The sequence below is a fragment of the Gobius niger genome, assembly GCF_951799975.1.
Source record: "Gobius niger genome assembly, chromosome: 23".
NCBI lineage: Eukaryota > Metazoa > Chordata > Actinopteri > Gobiiformes > Gobiidae > Gobius > Gobius niger.
The window spans coordinates 14,617,492-14,638,438 of NC_136874.1; the positions used below are offsets into that span (position 1 = coordinate 14,617,492).

Genomic DNA, 20,947 nt, shown 5'->3' on the forward strand with positions numbered 1-20,947 from the left:
ACTGCTGAACTTACAACATGGATGCAAAACTTTTATTTTGATTTTGGCAGCGTGGATGTTTCAGTGTAAAATTGACACGTTCAAACTTCTGAGGTAGATTTCCAAAAGCACAAAGCATCAGCAATATCACGGGTGATGGTTTGTGTCGTAGTGATTACTTGTGCGGTGTCCAGTTGTGCGCGTCTGTGTTGGTACAAATGAGTTTATATGAATGTATTGTGGTGAGTTGTGGGTTCTGTACATTTTTGCTGCTTCTGTTGTGGGTCACTTTCTATGTGCTGCACACGTTAAGTTAAAACAAGTCATTCAATAATAAAAGACCAAAAATGTTCACCTTTATTACCAATTATTTACATGTTATTTTACTATGCCACTGCAGGTGATAGCACAGTGCAGGAATGAGTCTCGCTGCAGCACATCTGGATGAGAAGAGCAGGCAAGGGACAGTAGATGGAAACACAACCCCAGGCCAGATACAGGATACAGGAGTAAAGGTATTTCACAGACACCAGGGCAAAAGTCAGGGGACAACACGTTATAGATGTGCTGCCATCTAGAGGCTTTATTGTAATCATCCCTGTACTTCCTTATTCCTCTATGGTTAATTAATTCATTTTTATTAGTAGTAGTTTGCAAGACCTTTTGTTCTTGTTTCACTGGATATAAAAGAAATCATGAATTTTGTTTCAATGGGGTTTTTCCCCTAACCTCAAGAAATTATAATATTACATACTTTATTTTACACTACCTTGATACTGCGTATTATTCCCCTGCGTTACCCATATGTGCAAATTACACATTGTTTTGTAGCACATTACATCATACTAAATTTGGTAGAATGTTCAAGGGTAGTGTAAAGTAAAGTGTTACCCCATGTGGTTAGTGGAATACTTTATATTTTATCTGCCTGGAAGCCAAATAAATCCTCTGTATTTAGGCCTGTTCATTCGGCGTTGGTCAACATAAAACATGCTTCTTCTGTCATTATAATGTGAGGCTCATCTGTTCAGCTCAGTGCCACACGTGTTTGGGCCCATAACAGACTGATGAAAACAGAGTTGTATATCATCAGTCTGCAGCTCAGCGCAGAGGAAACTATGGCCACGCAAACCCTTTCACAATAAAAGTCTATCTTTACAATGCGCTGGGCAAGAGCCTTCATGATGTCTGGCTGTGTCTTTTTGGAGTAGGCTTCAAGGATCGCCTCAACTGTTACTTTGAGCACCTTCCCCTGTGGCACAGTAGTTTCTCTCCTGTGGATGCTCTAGGCTCGCCTCTCCTACGAGCGGAGTGCGCGTCTTCTCTTTGTTATTGCCTTTACTTCAGTGGGCTCTGTATCGTCAGGAAATCACTCCTGTTGTTTCCTGTGCGCTTTTACGCACCTGCATGGCTCCGTTCTGCAGGAGCACGCTGCACACACGTCCATTTAAAGGCCTTCGATCGCGTGTGTACGTCTGTAAGCGCGGGTATGTCGCCCATGTGAGTGACCGCTCGCTGACTTTGTAACCGTTTACCTCCGTTTGCGCTGCGATGCTGCGAACCCCCTCCGTGGCTGTTTGGGTGAGCCCGGGATGATGCTGTTGCTTCTGCTGCGTGTCTGGCTCCAGGACTACCGCCCTTTACGCCTCATGAATCGCTAAATAAATGCGTATTGTGGAATACATTTGGACTGCCTGTGCGTAAAACCCACGGAATGGCACGACGTGATTGATAGCGCATACGGTAACTCAATGTTATTTCCCCACCGAGCTCCAAAATGGGGAATAGTTTCTCCAATTTGGCAACGTTCCAATCTTTGCACATAGTCATGCTCGGTCTGGACTCTGCGGGCAAGACCACCGTGCTGTACCGGCTCAAATTCAACGAGTTCGTCAACACCGTGCCCACCATCGGCTTCAACACCGAGCGGATCCGCCTGGGGGGCGCGGGGGCCTCCCGGGGGATCAGCTGCCACTTTTGGGACGTCGGGGGCCAGGAGAAGCTGCGGCCGCTGTGGAAGCCCTACAGCCGGTGCACGGACGGCATCGTGTACGTGGTGGACTCGGTGGACGCGGAGAGGCTGGAGGAGGCGCGCACGGAGCTGCACAAGATCACGCGCTTCTCGGAGAACCAGGGGACGCCGCTGCTGGTCATCGCCAACAAGCAGGACCTGCCCAGAGCGCTGGACGTGGGCGAGATCGAGAGGCAGTTGGCGCTGGGGGAGCTGAGCCCGGGCACGCCGTACCACGTCCAGCCGGCGTGCGCCATCATCGGGGAGGGCCTGCACGAGGGCATGGATAAACTGTACGAAATGATCGTGAAGAGGCGGAAGTCCCTCAAGCAGAAGAAGAAGAAGCAGTGATGAACGTGCACGTTGAGGACATGTCGCTCAAATGAAGAAGACAATAAGGACAGAGAGAGGGAGCTTGTGAGGATGATGTTTACGGAAGCCAGGCAGGTTAAGCTCACGTTCTACAATTTGATGTCATAAATATTGGACAAACGGTCATTCTTACTACTCTGGGCATAGGCTAAGGCACGAAAATCTACACATGTTGAGCCAAGTCATGTAGCCTTGGCATTGGCTCCACAAACTCTAGATTTTGAGGCCCCAAAGCCCGCATGATTGGACAATATTACCCTTTTTTTTGCCATAATAGCCTCCTGAAAAAAAATCACACTAAGCTTTGACATGGCGATTAATTAGTCAAAACATTGGCATTTTTGAGAAGGATAAAGTACATCCTCTCCTATTTCAATCGTGCAAATTCAAATAGAGGCCTTATTGGTGCTTTAAAATGTCATGAAATTATGAATGTGTAGCCTGTATCCTATATAGAAACTGTGATAGTAGTCTAATAACAACCACAAGTCATATCTGATCAAAAGTAGAACTTGTTTACTCTGTAGACTTTGATTTAAGAATTCTACCCCTTCAACACTTCAAAAACAAGATTTTCCTCAGATTTTTTGGAAAGATCCACACCTGTGACTGTTCTGTTATTTTATTAATTCATTGCATTGTGAGCTTTTTCAACGGACTCAGTATAGAGTCAGAGGGTCATTTTTACCCCGATGGCAAAAATAAATATGCAGGAGTGATTATGCTGCTGGTTAGCATTATTGACCTGAAATGTCAATGCCAATTTCCTTTCCATAAATAAAGAAATGAATATATTTGAATAATCAATTTCATTCAATACTAGTATAGTTTGTTGGCTGTCGTCACTTGGGGTAAAAATGATTCACAAAAAAAGTAATAAATAATAATAATAATTGATACTGTGAATATGACTTCTGCTCTCCTCGTTTATGGTCAGAGAGAATTCCAATGCTAACTGGCGTGTATTATTTTCGTATAACCACATAGTTAGTCCGGCGACAGTTAAATATCGTTCTATATCACTCCAAGGCAGATGTTTCCATAGAAACGACAAAGAGCTGGAACTAGCTGCTCGTCCTGGCGTTCTCGACTCCGCATCGTGCGTTAAAACTGTATAATGCACGGCTCCTCGTCTTACTTATATCACCATTTCTCCGACTAGTGTGGATTGGGTCGGTACGGCACGCTTTTTTAAGCATTTCCATCGCCAAAAAGGACACCTCAGAAGTATGTATTGTCAGTGGAAGAAATCAACCCATTGGATAATAATAGACATACTGCTCTAGAACCAACTCTTCATTTGTATTTAGTTAAAAAGACTAGCCATTATTGTGCCAAAACAAAGGGTGCCGTACCGACCCACATGTTGAGAAACGGCTCTTTGTTTTTAGATTCTACATAAAACACATGTGAGTATTTGACTGTTTCTTTTACAAAATGTAGCGTAAATAAGAAAGAATAATCTCGTACGAGCAGAAAAGCGATTTGAATGACTGTTAAGGAGAATTAGTGAGAGACTGTGAAGAATGTATTTAATGTAATATTTGTAATGTCAAATGTATGCGGCTGTGAAATGCATGGCAGCCCTCATCTCTGTAACAGGAGAGTAGCAGAAACAAGGCCAAACCGTCCACATGCCAAAATATTAACAAGAATAAACTATTTTTGACATAAGGCGGATTGTGTGAAATGGATTTGTTTTTTTGTAAATGTAGCTATTGCAGAACAAGGACATAATAACTGAAGCCATGTCCAACAACGACTTGTAACCCGCTGTTCCAGCAGAGGGCGCTGTTGTGAAGCTAGTCACACTATGGAACAAATAGAAATGGGGGTTGTTTTGTAATAATAAAAGGTACTTTCACAGTGGTTTTCAGCAATTAAAGTAGACATTTTAACAATTTTATTTCTTGTGGTGCCGGATAAAACAAGAGTAAAAGTGTCAAAGTATTACAGCGTTACAGATTGCTTTTACAATGCCATGTTTCAGTATATTGTGGTGTGACTCTGGTTCATTACATACATGGGTCTTTCTCTGTGGTATTATCAACTTTGCACCACATTGTCTTGATCTGAAAGGGTCTCTGGAGCCACTGATAAATAGTTTTATAACACAAGCAGTAATGTGTAATAAAACTATTGCCGAGAAGCCACACAACAAATGTTTACCTGTAAGTCTTACCTAAACTGCTTCTTCAAACATATAAACACACTTCCCTGTGAAACAGTTGGTTTGTAAATAATTGTAAATGACTATTATTAAAAAGCCTACACAAAATAATGATAATAAAATTTGATGGCTAACTTTTAACAAGTTTGGCTTGGGTGCAAAGTTCACATCTGTGTAAATATGACCCTCACTGTAGCCCTAGCTAGTAAAATAGTCGTTGAAAAATATTGCAGGGGTAGGCAACGTCAGGCCTGGGGGCCAAATCTGGCCCTCCTGCATAGAACCTCTGGCCCTCAAGATGATTCTGAGAAATATTATTATACAAATCAGAAAGTACTTTAATATTTTTTGAGTTAAAATACAGCTCAATAAAAATATAAGAAACAATGTTAAACTGTTAGAATGTCCAAAGAGAACACAGTTAAGTCACTGCACTGGCATTTGTAGAAAGCGGTGCTTTACTTTGGGCTAAAATTGGCAGGTTTGGCACTCTTTCTTATTTTATTTTATATATATAGAAGCAAACTTGCCTACCCCTGGCCAACAGGATATTTTTCATTCATTGAGTTACTATTTTTATTTGTTTCCTGAAGAAAAGTCCCAGGCTATGGCTGTACTGAATGTTGGGTTTCTGGTTGTCAACATTTACCTGTAGTTTGTTTTTTGCTGCGTGGTGTCATACTGTTTCTGTGTGTTTGCTTTTACAAAAACAAAACAGTTTCTGCCAACTAACAGCAGCATATTTTATTATGACAAGTTCGACTGCGTTATTAGTTATTATTTTAATTTGAAATTCCAGCGGAAGTGTCAGACAGACGCGCGCGGACGTGACCCCAGCTGCTTGTTTAGTTCATGAGTTCCACACTTGCAACATGACTGCAGCCAGGAGCGCTCTCCTCTTCTTTGTCAACGGCAAAAGGGTATGTCCAACTCTCCTCTGCACAAATACACATCAGAACTGCATGCACACCAGGCTCTTTTCCCTTGGTTGTTTTTTTTGTTTGTTTTTTCTCACGGAGACAGAAAGCGTGGAACGCGTCGCGTTCTAATTGTGCAACCTGAGAAGTGCGCGGAAAGGTTTCTGTCCTGACCTGACCTTAGGAATTTTTTTTATTTTTTTTTTACAAAGGATATAAACATATAAGGAAAAATCAACATAGAAAAGAAAAGGAGAAAAAAATACCAAATACCCCACAACCAATCCGTTTACGCTTTGTGTATAAAACGTTTTTACAAAGCTATAGAGAAGACATATACACTAAAGGGCTCAAGTAAACAACAGACATAAAAACAAGAACAATAACGATATGTGCACATGTATATAGACATACACATACACACACACACACACATATATACATACACACACACACACATTCATACGTAAACACATATATATATATACATACGTACACATATACATATACACACAGTCATAAATACATATATAATGAACAGCAGTAAAATTTTCCACTAACAGTGCTATAATGACTTTCATGTTTTTTCTGTTACTACCACCCACGACTAATATAACAATATTTACAGATGATAATATCAATATTAATATTAGTAAGGACAATTCCATTCACATAAAAGAAAAAAGGAACTCTACATACATTCAATTAACACTCAAGATAAATTCATGTAATGGATCCCGTGTTTCAAGATAATCAGATTCCTGATGATGTAAATCTAAAAGCTGTTTTTTCCACTGATATCGTCTCCATAACTTGTGCGTACCAGTCATAATGAATCGGAGTCATTATCTATCCATTTTTTCTAAATTATTCTTTTGGTTATAATGCATAATGATAAAAATGCATTCTTTTTCGTTGATGAAACATTACTAAATTGATGTAGGTCTCCGAGGATGCAAGTTTGCGGAGTCATTGGAATATCAATATGTAGATATGATGTGGCTTCGTTTGTTGTTTTTGTCCACAACTCCTTTATCCTTGGACAGTCCCACAAAGATGAGCCAAGGTTCCCTCAGCTGCCTGACATTTTATACATAAATTAGTATCTACAGCACCCATTTTAAACTATTGGGAAGGTGTATAGTACAGCCTGTTGAAGATTTTAAATTGACTCAGCTTATTTTTGCTGCATCTAAAAGGTCGCTCGGCATTCTTCCAGATGTCATTCCAGGATAAATCGTCCTCTTGAATGTTTAGATCAGGGGTGGGCAATTTATTTTCATAAGGGGCCACATGAGGAGCCTGAATTGAGTTGGAGGGCCGCACCAACAATAACACAAACTTATATCGGGATATAAGTATAATATATCGGGAGTGTATCGCCGGGGTCCATGAACAAAAGCTCCAAAATAAAAAAAATGTTTTGATTGGGAAAATACATTGAGGACTTTTTTTCAATAAATCTATAATGATGAGCCTGGCAGGACTGTGGCCTCATAAAAACGGCTTACACTTATTGCACTTTACAAGCCTGTGTCACAAGTCTCTGCTACATTGTAGTCAATATTCATTCACTCCGCACTCCGTGGTAGTAAGCTACTATTGTAGCCACAGCTGCCCAGGGGCAGACTGTCCATATCCCACTTGCAAGTCACACAATGTGTTGTTTATATCCTTATATCTTATTATGCCAGTGCCCTTTGCTGGACACCTGTGGAATTCTTTACTTTTATTCTTATTTAATCTGCCCCCTAGTGGCTGGAGTGAGCATTCTGGTAATAAAAAAAAAAAAAATCATAACTCCGCACAGGAATGAGCTAGAGACTTACTTTTTTTTGACATGCTTATGAATTTATGCCCTACAAGTTATGGGCCGGACTGAATCATCTCGCGGGCCGGATGTGGCCGTACTTTGCCCAGGTCTGGTTTAGATCATTGGTCCATTTCCTAATACACTTATCGTTTGCATTTTTAGTATGATGTTCATTTATAATTCTAAAAACTGTTTTTTGGTTTCATCCTGATTGAAAAGTGCATCTTCCAATTGATGGGTGCCATAAGTCATGTTTTCAAAAGATACACAATTGTTTACTGCAAAGAGTTTTGAATCAGTGATTTCCTACAATGCTTATTTAATGGTAATATTTCGCATTTTTCCCAATTAACTTTGTATCCTGATAAGCCCCCATATGGATTGATGGCCTCATTGATACATTCTAAAGAAGAGTCCACATGAGACAGGTATACAATTATATCATCACAATGCGGTGATAATTCGTTCTACTGACGTCCAATTGTTATGCCATGAATGTTGTTTTCACTTCTGTTAATGGTTCAATGACCAGATTGAATAATAGCCCAGAGGCAGGACAACCCTGTTTTGTTCCTCTTCTTAAAGTAAATGAATTGATGCCAAATCCAAACTTGTGCCATGTACAGAACAAAAATGACCAATTTCTACGGTGAAAAGCCTTCTCTGCATCAGTGGCTCAGACGGCCGCTGAGGAAGGAAGGCTTCTAGCACGGTGTGTTACATTAACCCATTTCCTTGTATTATCAGATGAGTGCCGACCTTTCAGAAAGCCAGCTTGGTCAGTGTGGATTATTTTTCCAGTGACCCTTGATAAGCGAGTTGCTACAATTTTTGCCAGTATTTTATTGTCTACATTAGCAATGGGTATAGGGCGATAGTTTCTGCAATCCAATGGATCTTTGTCCTTTTTCTGTATTAAAGTGATGACTTTAGGATTTGTGTGGTGTAGTGCAGTACTTACATTCTTTTCAGACAGCAAGTGCAACTGATTGTAATACCTAGTTAGTTAATATTTAACAATCTGTCATGCACTGCTACTTCTGCCAATGCGGTGTAAAGTTGATAATGGTGTGTTTTTTATCTCCTTTGGCCAGTGCTCTTTTAGTTCAGTCCTATTTGTTTAGAGTGTTATGGTTTATTTATTCATTATGATAATAATACTAATCATAATCATAATAACATCAGTAATAATTATTGTTATTAATATTGTTGTAGTTATTATTATGTATAATTTTGCCCTATTAGCTAACTATTAATTTTATTTATTCATCTCTGCCAATTTGGAGAGCTGTCCTGTGGCACATTATGCTCCACGGACAGGGTCGTGACTCATGAGAATAGATTTAATATTATGAGTGTTCTGGTATAAATTAGTGTTTGCCATAGTAATATATACTTTATTTATTCTTTATTCTTTAATAGGATCCTCATTAGCGCCCACAAGTGGTTGCTAGTCTTCCTGGGGTCCTGACACAAAATAAAATTACAAAACAGTTAAAATAGAATACATGAATGTTACATTTCATATAATCATACAACCTGACATGGTGACTATGCTCACATGTACTGAGCTAATTGACTCTTTACTTTCAGCTTGAAGTGTGGTTTAGTTTTAGTATTTCTAATAATAAAAGGAAACAAGTTCCCGGCGTTTGCTCCTCTGTACAGAACAGTTCTTTTCATTGAGTTACTTTTGGGTCTGGGAACAACCGAGGGGGTGGCGTCACTTGGCGAGTCACATATCTGTGACAAAACCCGCTGAATAAGAGTTTGTTAAACAAAAAACTGGGTTGTTTGTCCTTCAAAACTCTGTGCATGAACATGAGGAGACTGGCCTGTAGTTTGGCCTCAACCGTTAACCAAGACAGTCTCCTGAGCATCTCACAGACATTAGTGTGGATGGACAGTGGAGCACAACTCCAGCTGCTCTGTTCTGTTTCTGAAGATGCTTTTGTGTAGCAAAATATACCATGTGACTTTGTGAATTAGGCTCAGATTATGTCAGCATAATCTGACCTCTTTCACACGTGTGCATAAACTCACCAGAAAATACAGCAAAGAGGCCAAACATATTCAATTCAATTCATTACGGACTTAAGGTCCAAAATGAGTGACATCACAAACAAACACCAAAAATACAAAACATTACACACTTTAAAATGACAGCTGCAAGTATCCAAGAAGGTAACATGGTCAAGAGCTGATTTTACTTTTGCTTTTTTTTAGAGGCCAATCAGAGATGCTATATTATGGTTTATTTTATAAATTAGTTTTGAAAATCATTCACATCATTTCCCCACTATTTCTGTTCATACGTAAAATAGACTAATATTTCTATTCTACAATGATATCAGGCTGTGGTTGTCGCCTGTCACGTGCATAATGTCCCTGACCACGGCCATGAACACCTTTAAGGCTGGACCGCCCCCTCCCTAAATCCCTGAGTTGAAGCATCAGATTAACGGCGTTTCACCAGGACCATGTGAAGGAAGACAGTATATGGTTACTTTCCTCTTACTAACCTGTTTGCCCTCCCCAGGTGGAAGAGCAACATGCAGACCCTGAGACCATGCTGCTGTCCTACCTTCGAGACAAGTGTATCCTTTTCCCGAAGAAAATCCATCAGTCCATCAGAGCGACTTTCTTCCCAAAACCTTTAGCTTGACTATGTGTAGATGCAGTGATCTGTTAGTGACTGTGTTGAGCCTTGACTGCCTCCCAGTGCGTCTGACCGGGACCAAGTATGGCTGTGGAGGAGGGGGCTGTGGGGCCTGTACCGTCATGGTGTCCCGCTACCAGCCACGCACCAAAACCATCCTGTATCCTTCTGCTACTATGTGATATAAATCAGCTGTGCATGCAAGGAGGAGGACTTTGCAGAGCTTTTTAACCATGTTGTGTTTTTATTTGCTCATAATAAAAACCTCTGATCATTGCCATTTTGTAATCCTGTTTTTGAGGTTCTCATTGGGAAGAACTTAACTGCAAGTATTTTTGTAAGTATGGTTATATTTAAACTGTCAATTTCAATGTGCGCCTGAACAGAGTCTTGATTTTAAACGTAAATTAAGACTCATAATCCATCTCTCTCTTGTTCTGTGCTCATAGTGTGTTCTTCACAGCACCAAGGATTTGCCAGCATGCCATTTTATAAAAAGCCATGTCTACTATTTTCTACAGCGGGCACTCCTGATCAAATCAAAATCCCGACCAGCCCAGTCTTTCTCTACATTATTTCAAAGTTGAAAGAAGACTTTGAAAAGTTTTTAAGCCTTTAATTATCCATGACACATAAACCTATTCAGATAATTCTTGATAGTTAAATACTAAAATAAAATGCTGTGTCGCGGCTCATTTCCTTCTGTTCGAAGGATGAAGATTTCAAGTGTGCTGTACATTTCTGTCCAGTTTTGTTTGGACATAATTTGAAAATTTGCTCTGTTGAAATGTAATGGAACTAAAATGATTTCGTGAAAAATTGCAAAATTCATTGCATATCCAAGACAGTTAAGTGAAGTAAATCTATGTTAAATGGCTCTTGTGGGTCATACGTTTTCTTCCCTTGACTGTTGATGTCAGTCACTTCTCAGCCACAGCCTGCCTCCTGCCCATCTGCCAGCTCCACGGGGCCGCGGTCACCACCGTGGAGGGCATCGGCAGCACCAAAACACGCCTTCACCCCGTTCAGGTCAGAGTTCACATGCAGCTCTGGTTCATGCTGTAGATCTACCAGCTCCACTAATATTGGCACCGCTGTGTCTGTCTGTGCGGCTTTGGTTGCTTTTCCTTCAAAGTCAAACTGCGTAACATTACATTATCTTTTGTAAACGTTCCGCAGTGGGACTTTAAAGCTGGCGTGTGTTGCAGTAATGTGCCGTTGTGCTTCCAGGAGAGAATCGCTAAAGCTAACGGCTCTCAGTGTGGCTTCTGTACCCCGGGGATGGTCATGTCCATGTACACTCTGCTGAGGAACCAGCCCCAGCCCAGCATGGAGGACATCCAGGAGGCCCTGGCTGGTCCGTCTGCAAAGCTCAGTAGTCTGTAGTCTGTTTGGTGCAGTAGTGGCTCAGTCAGTAGTTGCTGGCAGCAATTGGAGAAGCAGTTAGAGCAGAAAGTAGTGATGGGCGATGACAAAAGTATGTGTTGTAGATCTCATATCTAAATATTTATTGTATATATATTTGCACAGGCTCTTGGTTCCAAAAACAGGTGCCAGAATCAGAACAAGTTACAGCTGGACCAAGAAATGAGCACCAGTGATGTCTGGAGCCAGGGCTTTTTCAGGAAAACAAAAGGCAGACAGACACAAGACTATAGATTAGTTGAAGGTTAACTTCAGTAAAAAGGGGAAAATGGAGAATGCAAAACCGTGCGAAGACTTGCTTTGTGCTCTTAAGCTGAGCTATAGCTGAAACTAGAGGGAGCAGTTAAGACCATGAGGACTGCTTAAATGAAATGCTAATCATATTCTTGCTCATATTCAGGTAACATGTGCCGCTGTACTGGATACAGACCAATCATTGACGGATACAGGACTTTTTGTCAGGTGAAACATTGCATCAAAGTTAATATATTTGAGTATAACTTTCCTTTCATGACTTCCATGATCTTCTGTTCCAACAGGAGGCTAACTGCTGTCAGCTCAATAAGAACTGTTGTCAGAACGGAGAGAACAACAACGGAGCTGAGCGCGTGAGTTTAAATCATCTCTTTTTTTAAGTCATGTCATTGATAATTATGTTTATATTGTTGTTTGTTATAACGGGCTCCAGGACAAACCACAGCTGTTTGACAAAGAAGACTTTCAGCTGCTGGACCCCACACAGGAGCTCATCTTTCCTCCAGAACTCATTGTAAGGCCCTTCGTGATGAGAGAAGAGAACTAATCCTCTGAAAGAAAAACATGGTGACATTTGTGTTTCAACTATGTAACTGCTCCTCACATTCCTTTAGCTGGTGGCGGAGAGGACCGCTGCCCCCGAGACCCTGACCTTCCCCGGGGAGAGGATGAGCCTGGTGAGCCCCGCTTCTCTGGACGAGCTGCTGGAGCTGAAGGCTAAGCACCCAGAGGCGCCTCTGCTGATGGGGAACACTCACCTGGGTCTGCACCGCCCCCCCCCTCCTCACAGTGACTCCTGTGTCTGTTTCGTTTGCATCATCAAAGGTTTATTTGCTGTTCTGTTGTAGGACCCAACATTAAGTTTCGAGGCGTGGTCCACCCTCTGCTCATCTCTGCAGTCAGAGTCCAGGAGCTGTTTGAGGTCAGCCACACTCCAGCAGGTAAGTCAAATCCACCCCTTCACAGATGTTTGGACATGTTTGTTAAAGTGGGTTTCTGTGTTGCAGGCGTGTGGGTGGGAGCCGGCTGTTCTCTGACTGAACTCCTGACTCTGCTACAGAAGCTCAGCTCCGAGGGTCGTCCAGAGCACACAGAGCTGTTCAGAGCCCTCACCAAACAGCTCAAGAACCTGGGCAGCCAGCAGGTCCGCAACATGGCTGTAAGTAACCCACAGAATGCATTAGTCAACATAACAATAAGATCATATAAGTTAATGATCATCTCCATTGGTATAGATATATAGATTTCATCATCTTGGATAAATCCTGACTTGAAGGTCTTTTTGTCTGTCAGACTCTTGGAGGTCACGTTATCAGTGCTTACCCCAACTCCGATCTCAACCCAGTGCTGGCCGCTGGAAACTGTAAAATCCGAGTGGCTTCCAGCTGTAAGTCCAACCTAACACATGTCATTGGATTTATATTGAACAGGCCTGCTTTACCGTGTGTTTTTGTGCAGCGCAGCGACGGGAGCTGCCTCTGAACCAGGAGTTCTTCGTGAGCTTTGGGAAGACCCTCCTGAGAGCAGAGGAGATCGTGACATCTGTCTTCATCCCCTTCACCACAAAGGTCAGCCTGATGATCTTCACGCTCGCTGTGACGTGGCCTCTCTTTGTTTCATCTGGAGATAATTGTTTCATGTTTTTGTTCTGGCCAATATGGCTGATCTCACCTGTATTGTGTGTGTCCTTTAGGGGGAGCTGGTGAGCGCACTGCGTCACGCTCCTCGTAAAGAGGCTGCCTTCTCCACCGTGACGTGTGGGATGCGGGTGCTCTTTGGTGAGGGGTCCTCTGTGGTCCGTGACATCAGCCTTTACTATGGAGGCGTGGGACCAACTACTGTCAGCGCTGCAAGAACCGGCCAAGCTCTCATCAACAAGTACGTTCTTCTACCACTAACATAGGACCTCATTGAAGGCTCATTCTGCAGCAAGAGATGGAGAGCTAAGCTTGACTTATATCACACTAAGCCGTGTTCTTGTGTTATCAAGACTTTCTTAAGAGCCTGTAGTTTGATATTGAGCTGGAGGAGAGGCCTGATCCTCTGGAGAATGAGTCTGACAGATACAGTGTCTCTGAAATGACTTCTGGGCCTATCCACAGTGTTAGAGAATTAACAATGGTGTTCGAGAGGATAGATGTAAAATAGGCAGCAGTCTGGATGTCTTATACAGGAGAAGTTTATTTGCCATCTCTTATGTATCATGCGAGAACAGATATTTGGAAATAGCCAAAGCCAAAGCATACACTGGAGACAGAGTTGCCTCAAAGATAAGGCATTTATTGCCATTGTTCCCAATTCAGATTCAAGTTCAGATTTCCTTACAATCCTTCCAGGACTTTAAGCCGCACACACACCGCAGTGAAGTTGACAAGACAGAGCCGTGGGAACATGTTTTGTTTAGGGGGTGCAGAGGGACAAGATTGCCCCCATGAAGGCATTTTCTGTGCCTATTTCCTATTTAATAATATTGCTTGCAATACACCCACTGTCCACCAGGTGGTGCTGCAGCGCCTTCAGTACCCTGGGTTCCCCATGGTCTTGACTGTAGGCCTGTGATCAGGTGCTTTGACACTGATAGACGAGCTTGTTGCCAGGTTGGTCTGTTCATCCTCAGCCTGTGTGTCCCTCTCTCAGACAGTGGAGTGAGTCCGCCCTGTCCCAGGCCTACGACGTGCTGCTGGAGGAGCTGGACCTGTCCCCCTCTGCTCCGGGGGGAAAGGTGCACTTCAGGAGAGTCCTGACCCTCACTCTGTTCTTCAAGTTTCACCTGGAGACGCTGCACAAGCTCAAACACATGGTGAGGCTTCTACTCCATATATGAACCCTGTATTTGATCATTAATGGTAACAGTTTATCAGGACTGGCTCACATAAATTTAGACTTTTTAGTCATTTTCTGCAGTCGCTCCCTGTTTGAAAGTATTGTATCCCATTTGCAGGGTTGGACCAGTGGGGATGTTCCAGAGGAGCTCCTGACTTTGCCCTCAGACATCGAGCCCAGTGTGCAGGAGTTCCAGGTCTGTCTGGATTTATTGCACATGTTCAAGGGAAAAGCACGGACTCTTCCAAACTTTTCTGCTCGCTGTGTTGCAGTCCGTCTCTCAGGCCCAGAGTGTGGAAGACGTAGTGGGGCGTCCCGTCATGCACAAGGCCGCTCTGAGCCAGGCCACAGGGGAGGCCGTGTACTGCGACGACCTGCCTCCAACGCAGGGGGAGCTCTGTATAGCTTTGGTCACCAGCTCCAGATCCTACGCCAAGATCAAGTAAAAGAGCAGTCCTTTCTCATCTCCCACTAGCCACACCACAAATCCTGCTGTTTTATTTATCCGTCCTCCCTCCTGGACACTGAGCGTGTTCTCTGCAGGCAGCTGGACGTGTGTGCAGCCCTGCAGGAGCCGGGAGTGATGGATGTGATCACAGCTGCAGACATTCCAGGGAAGAAAGTGTGCACACACAGTGGCTATGATGAAGACATCCTGGCACAGACTGAGGTGGGACAGCTGCTGTCTTTAACTAATGTTTGTAGCATTTCAGAGAAACACCCGGGACCCTGTTATTGACCAGGAAAGTGAATCATTTCTGTACAAGCAAACTCAAGCTTTTTGTTGAGGAGAACAGGCCTTTTTGTTCCGAGATATTGTAAAAACAGCAATTTGTACCAAAGTTCCACTGTTTACTGTCAGCATTGTTATTGATCATGAGCCAGAATAATTATGCGGGTGTGGGTTGTTGCTGTAGCGGTGAACTCCCCAGGGGCACAAAACAAAGCTACTGTTTTATCAGTTGTGTGCTGTTGTGTTTAGCTGCAGCTTTAGTGTGTCATGGTGTGCAGGTGAACTGCGTGGGTCAGGTGGTGTGTGCGGTCGTGGCAGACTCCAGAGCTCACGCTAAGAGAGGAGCTGCTGCTGTGAGGGTCCAGTATGAAGACCTGCCCGACCCCATCTACACGATCCAGGTCTGTCCATATCCAACAGAACACTTCACATCACAACCATCTGCAGACCGAATACAACTGGAAAAACCCTCGAAAAAGCTCCTATATATCATGTAAATATGAAAAGGACAGTTCCGCTGCGTGACATTTTTTCAATAAAAACACAAGCTGTAAAACAGTTAATGCAGCGTTACAGCCACAGCAGCATCTGGAAGTTTTATTATAGGAAATCTATATGAACTTATGCCAACATTACGCACATTAATGCATAAGATCTGCTAATGCAGCTGTCTGCAGTGACCTAAAGGACAGGATTTTGTTCTATTTGAGCAGAATGTTATTTCTGTGACTGAGCTGTAGCAGCAGAGTTGAGGATGAAACAGTATCTGTGGAGTTTCAATAGAAAAGTTTAGTTTTTAAAGAGTTGTTTATTTAACACATCAGTCGGTGCTCAGATTATATATTGTAGGATATACTGTAGTCCATTGTGTGGGTCTTGTAGTTATTCTGAATCAGCTGTTGGCTTCATAACTTCCTGGTTGTTCCCTCCGCTGGGTCAGGAAGATTCAGATTGTCCTGAAGGAGCCGCTGAAGCTCTTGTTCTTCACCACAAAAGGTTCTTCAAGGTTGACCTCAAAGGTGAAGGAGCTACATTGCCACTTTTTAGATGCTGCCTCAGAGTGAAGGAACATCTGAAGGAGCCTTCACTGAAGATGTTGTGGAAGTGGGTCAAAGAAGGAAGGAGGGATAAAACGTAAACATCAGAAATATCCAATTCCACTGTTTTTATGTCCAGGAAGCCGTCGAGAGGTCGTCTTACTTCGAGCCGCGGAGGGAGATCGAACGAGGGAATGTGTCTGAAGCATTTCAAAGCGTGGACCACATTTATGAAGGTACTTTGGGGTAATGGCATGAGGGGAGCAGGGGCAGAGGGGAGTCTGACCGTGCTCTGTGTCCAGGGAGCATCCGCCTGGGGGGGCAGGAGCACTTCTACATGGAGACCCAGAGCATGCTGGTGGTGCCGCTGGGGGAGGAGAGGGAGATGCACCTGTACGTGTCCACACAGTGGCCCACATCCACACAGGTCAGTGAGACGATACAGCAGGAGAATCAAAACATTCCTATACACAACGCAATGTTCAGGGTTAAAAGTAGCACAGCATGTTTGAATGTGTCACAAAAGTTGTTTTACTCACTGACCCACCGTGTGAACATGTGACTTGATAAATCTGATGCGTCTGTTTAGGAAACAGTGGCCCAGACTTTGTCCCTCCCGTCCAACAGAGTGGTGTGTCATGTGAAGAGAGTGGGAGGAGCCTTCGGAGGGAAGGTCACTAAAACTGCTCTGCTCACCTCCATCACTGCAGTGGCCGCCTGGAAGTAACTACTACTACTACTACTACTACTTCTGCCGATGATACATGCACAGCGTATAGATAACTACTTACATTTATATGCAATGAGTAACTTTATATTGCATAGGATAATTTCAGGATAAGGTTTAGGCCAAAGCCACAGCTCTGTGTGTTTCTGAAAAGGGTCTGAAATAGTCTTCAGCCCTTCACCTAACGCTAACATAGGGGAGGGGCTATTCGGCCTTCAAATCCTCCAGGTGATATTGACCTTCAACCTGTCTCCACATCCCCGGGCGTCTCCTCAGTGTCACTGAAGGATGGGTCAAAATGTAGAGACATTTAGGACATGAAAATACTTGATCATTTCATCTAACATTGGTCACCGTATGTTTCAGGACTAACCGAGCCGTCCGCTGCGTGTTGGAGCGCGGAGACGACATGTTGATCACAGGAGGACGGCACCCGGTGTTGGCCAAGTACAAAGTAGGATTTCTTCATTCTCGTGCTCAGCTTGTCTGTTGAAGCACATTTGTGACTGTGATTGGATTGTTCCAGGTTGGATTCATGAGTGATGGCAGGATTGTAGCTGCTGACCTGGAGTACTACGCCAACGCTGGGCACTCTGCAGACGAATCCACACTGGTGGGTCACCAGACTTCACACAGCACCACAATGAATAAAGTCTAGATGACCACTGTTTGAGATCCTTTTATTTCATGTATTTTGCTTAGAAGACTGAAAGACTGCACAGAACATTATCAGCACCACTTTGTTCCTTTTTCTCTCTTCCGTATATGTGACATGTGTAGGTTGCAGAGAAAATCCTCCTTCACATGGATAATGCCTACAACATCCCTAACCTGCGGGGCAGAGGGGCAGCGTGCCGCACCAATCTCCCGTCCAACACTGCCTTCAGAGGGTTCGGCGTGCCCCAGAGCCTGCTGGTGATGGAGAACCTGCTCAATGATGTGGCCATGACACTGGGCATGCCTGTGGACCAGGTACTTTGTCTGTATAAAAGTAAAAGACAAACAAACAAAACAAAAACAGATGCTTAGCTAGACATTACTGTGTCCTGTGGCTCAGGTGCGAGAGCTGAACATGTACCGAGGCCCCTCCCTCACCCATTACCAGATGCCCTTTAGCCCTGACAACATGCTCCTCTGCTGGGACGAGTGCAAGAGGAGGTGTGAGTACGAGACTCGCCGCCGCGCTGTGGACCAGTTCAACAGGCAGCACCGGTGGAAGAAGAGGGGGCTGGCCATTGTGCCCATCAAGTACGGCATCGCCTTTGCAGAGGGCTTCCTCAACCAGGTGGGCCTCAGGCTGGGACTGTAGGGACTGAACACTGAGCTGGAGCACCGTCTGACTGAGTTTGTGCTGCAGGCTGGAGCTCTGGTGCACATCTACAAGGACGGCTCAGTGCTGGTGGCTCACGCTGGAACTGAGATGGGACAAGGAGTCCACACCAAGATGCAACAGGTGACAGTGACTTTAAAGTACACAGGGTCATGAACTCGTGTCTCCACCAGGCTCATGCAGTACACAGCTCTAGATTGTGTGTTAAATCAAAGTGTAACTAACGTACTGATGTGGTTTGTTAAACAGTGACAGTTTCTACCAAAGTAAGTGCAGAGCCATGAAAAGCTGGGAGTGCCATATACACACTTTATTCATTTGTCTGTTTTTCTTTTCTAATAGGTGGCCAGTCGAGAGCTTCACATCCCCATCTCTAAGATCTACATCAGTGAGACCAGCACCAGCACTGTGCCCAACACTTGTCCCTCCGCTGCGTCCTTTGGAACCGATGCCAACGGCATGGCTGTTAAGGTCTGCACTCAGTTCCCTCTGACTTTGGTCTGGGGAACACTTGATTGAAGGTGTGTGCTTGTATGTTCAGGACGCCTGCCAGACCCTGTACCAGAGACTACAGCCCATCATTCAGGAGAACCCACAAGGATCATGGGAAAGCTGGGTTGGTCAAGTCTTCATGCTGATTTGGTTCAGAACTATTTCATATTTTCAGAAAAGCTAAACACATAGAACGTAAGGAGATCCACTTCAATTGACATTTAACTCAGGTGGTTTTCTTCTCAGGTGAACAAAGCATTCTTTGATAAAATCAGCCTGTCTGCCACAGGCTTTTACAGGTACAGTAGAAGTATATCTCACACAGTAAACTTGTACTGGTGCTGACTGAGAGACTGTGCCTCTAGAGGGCCAGACCTGTACATGAACTGGGAGCAGATGGAGGGGAGGCCTTACTCCTACTTCACGTTTGGAGCCTGCTTCAGTGAAGTGGAACTGGACTGTCTGACCGGGGACTACAGAGTGAGACCTCCTCTGCTCTTGTCTGTCTGACCCCTCTGGATGCACATGTAAAAGAGTTTTGTTTGCAGACACTCAGGACAGACATGGTGATGGACGTGGGCCGCAGCATTAACCCCTCTGTGGACATCGGGCAGGTCAGAGCTCCAATGTTTCCCAGATGTTGTCATTTTAACTCTACATACGTTCATGTTTCTGGTCTGTGGCAAAAGTACTGTTGGGTGGATCAGTGAACCTTTGACTGCTTCTTCATGTCCTCTCTCTCTGTTAAACTTGTGAGCCTGTGTTTGCAGCTTGAGGGGGCGTTCATGCAGGGCCTGGGCCTATACACTCTGGAGGAGCTGAAGTTTGGTCCATCTGGGATCCTGTACACCAGAGGACCCACTCAGTACAAGATCCCCGCTGTGTGTGACATGCCCTTGTCCTTTAACATCTACCTGCTGCCCAACTGCAACAACCCCCACGCCATCTACTCCTCCAAGGTCCGAGCAGGTCCCGAGTCCAGGACAGCTCTCTGTACTTGTGTCTAATGTGTGAATGTGCTGCAGGGCCTGGGAGAGCCGTCCGTGTTCCTGGGCAGCGCTGTGTTCTTTGCCATTAAAGACGCCGTGTGTGCCGCCCGCTCTGACTCAGGCCTGACCGGGCCCTTCTCTCTGGACAGTCCGGCCACAGCCGAGCGCGCCTGCCTCGCCACCAACTCCAACTTTATTCAGAAGGTACAACTTTGTAACTCACGCTGCTTCTGAGCAACATACAAGCCTCATGTGTTTGTGCAGGTCCCAGCCAGTAAACCAGGAGCCTTCAGACCCTGGGCTTTGGAAATCTGACACCAGCAACACTGGACTCATGTGGGACCAGCACTTTATTTTACACAACAATACAAGTACATTCTCAAAGTGTATTATAGGGTCATTTTAACCCTTAAAGAGGGGGTATTATGCTTTTTTCAATCACATAGCACTTAAAATAGATCAAATAAATAATAAAATGTTTTATCAAATATGAAAATGTAAAATACCGACCACAGCTAACGGATGTGACGACATCGCGATCGCTCGTATTGTGGCCCCTTGAATCCACAGACTTACATTATAATCACACTTTTTCAAAACGCTTCTATAAAACAGATTCAAAATGTCATTTCAACAGTTTTTTCACCTAGTTTGACAAGAGAAAGAAAATGGCTGTTTTTCCAATCTTAGTAAACGCTCTTAAATAACAAACTGCATTTCTTCATTATTACTGAATTTTTCCCTTTATTTTGTGACTTTGTGCATCAGAGTGAGTTTGTGGAAGTGTTTAGGAAGGGGCAAGACAGAGGTTTTTGAACCGGTATTTGTACAAAAAGAAGGAACATTTGCAGAGGCAAATAAAGACTCTCAGACTTGATGACCAGCTGTTTACAGGGGGCATGGAGACGACTGTAGAACTCCAACAATTTTGTCCAAATACCAGTTCAAAAACCTCTAACTCTGTGGAAGTGTTTATGAAGGAGCAAGATTCAGTAACAATGAAATAATGCAGGCGTTTCTGTTCTTTACGACTGTACTCATATAGTAAATAACAGGCATATTCTTCCTCTTACCACACTAGGTAAACATGACCTCATGGTGAAAAAAATATGTCAGGGAGTTCGTTTGAAGCCTGAAGGTTCAGAAAATATGCAGAAGTTTGACATCAAATTTTTAATCTGTTTTTTAGAAGCGTGTAAGTCTATGGACATGTAA

The 20,947-nt window shown here is 43.8% G+C and overlaps 2 protein-coding genes across 2 annotated transcripts; both read left to right on the plus strand.

The window, feature by feature from the left end:
* Positions 1-1,239: 1,239 nt before the first annotated feature.
* Positions 1,240-2,621, plus strand: LOC306982084 (ADP-ribosylation factor-like protein 4C). The gene has a single exon (XM_079581877.1). The coding sequence runs from the start codon at positions 1,757-1,759 to the stop codon at positions 2,339-2,341; it is 585 nt and encodes a 194-aa protein (XP_079438003.1). The 5' UTR covers positions 1,240-1,756; the 3' UTR covers positions 2,342-2,621.
* A 2,756-nt stretch (positions 2,622-5,377) lies between these two features.
* Positions 5,378-20,101, plus strand: aox6 (aldehyde oxidase 6). The gene is made up of 35 exons (XM_079581566.1): positions 5,378-5,452; positions 9,802-9,859; positions 9,985-10,081; positions 10,842-10,950; positions 11,152-11,278; positions 11,747-11,808; positions 11,886-11,954; positions 12,035-12,115; positions 12,216-12,363; positions 12,450-12,542; positions 12,609-12,760; positions 12,895-12,988; positions 13,060-13,169; positions 13,295-13,479; positions 14,239-14,401; positions 14,543-14,620; positions 14,697-14,866; positions 14,968-15,094; positions 15,436-15,558; positions 16,334-16,430; positions 16,497-16,621; positions 16,784-16,917; positions 17,288-17,375; positions 17,448-17,534; positions 17,702-17,893; positions 17,979-18,206; positions 18,279-18,374; positions 18,594-18,722; positions 18,793-18,867; positions 18,990-19,042; positions 19,109-19,223; positions 19,292-19,357; positions 19,514-19,702; positions 19,769-19,936; positions 19,997-20,101. Exons 1-35 carry the CDS (start codon positions 5,405-5,407, stop codon positions 20,045-20,047), a joined length of 3,987 nt encoding a protein of 1,328 aa, XP_079437692.1. The 5' UTR covers positions 5,378-5,404; the 3' UTR covers positions 20,048-20,101.
* The last annotated feature ends 846 nt before the right edge of the window (positions 20,102-20,947 follow it).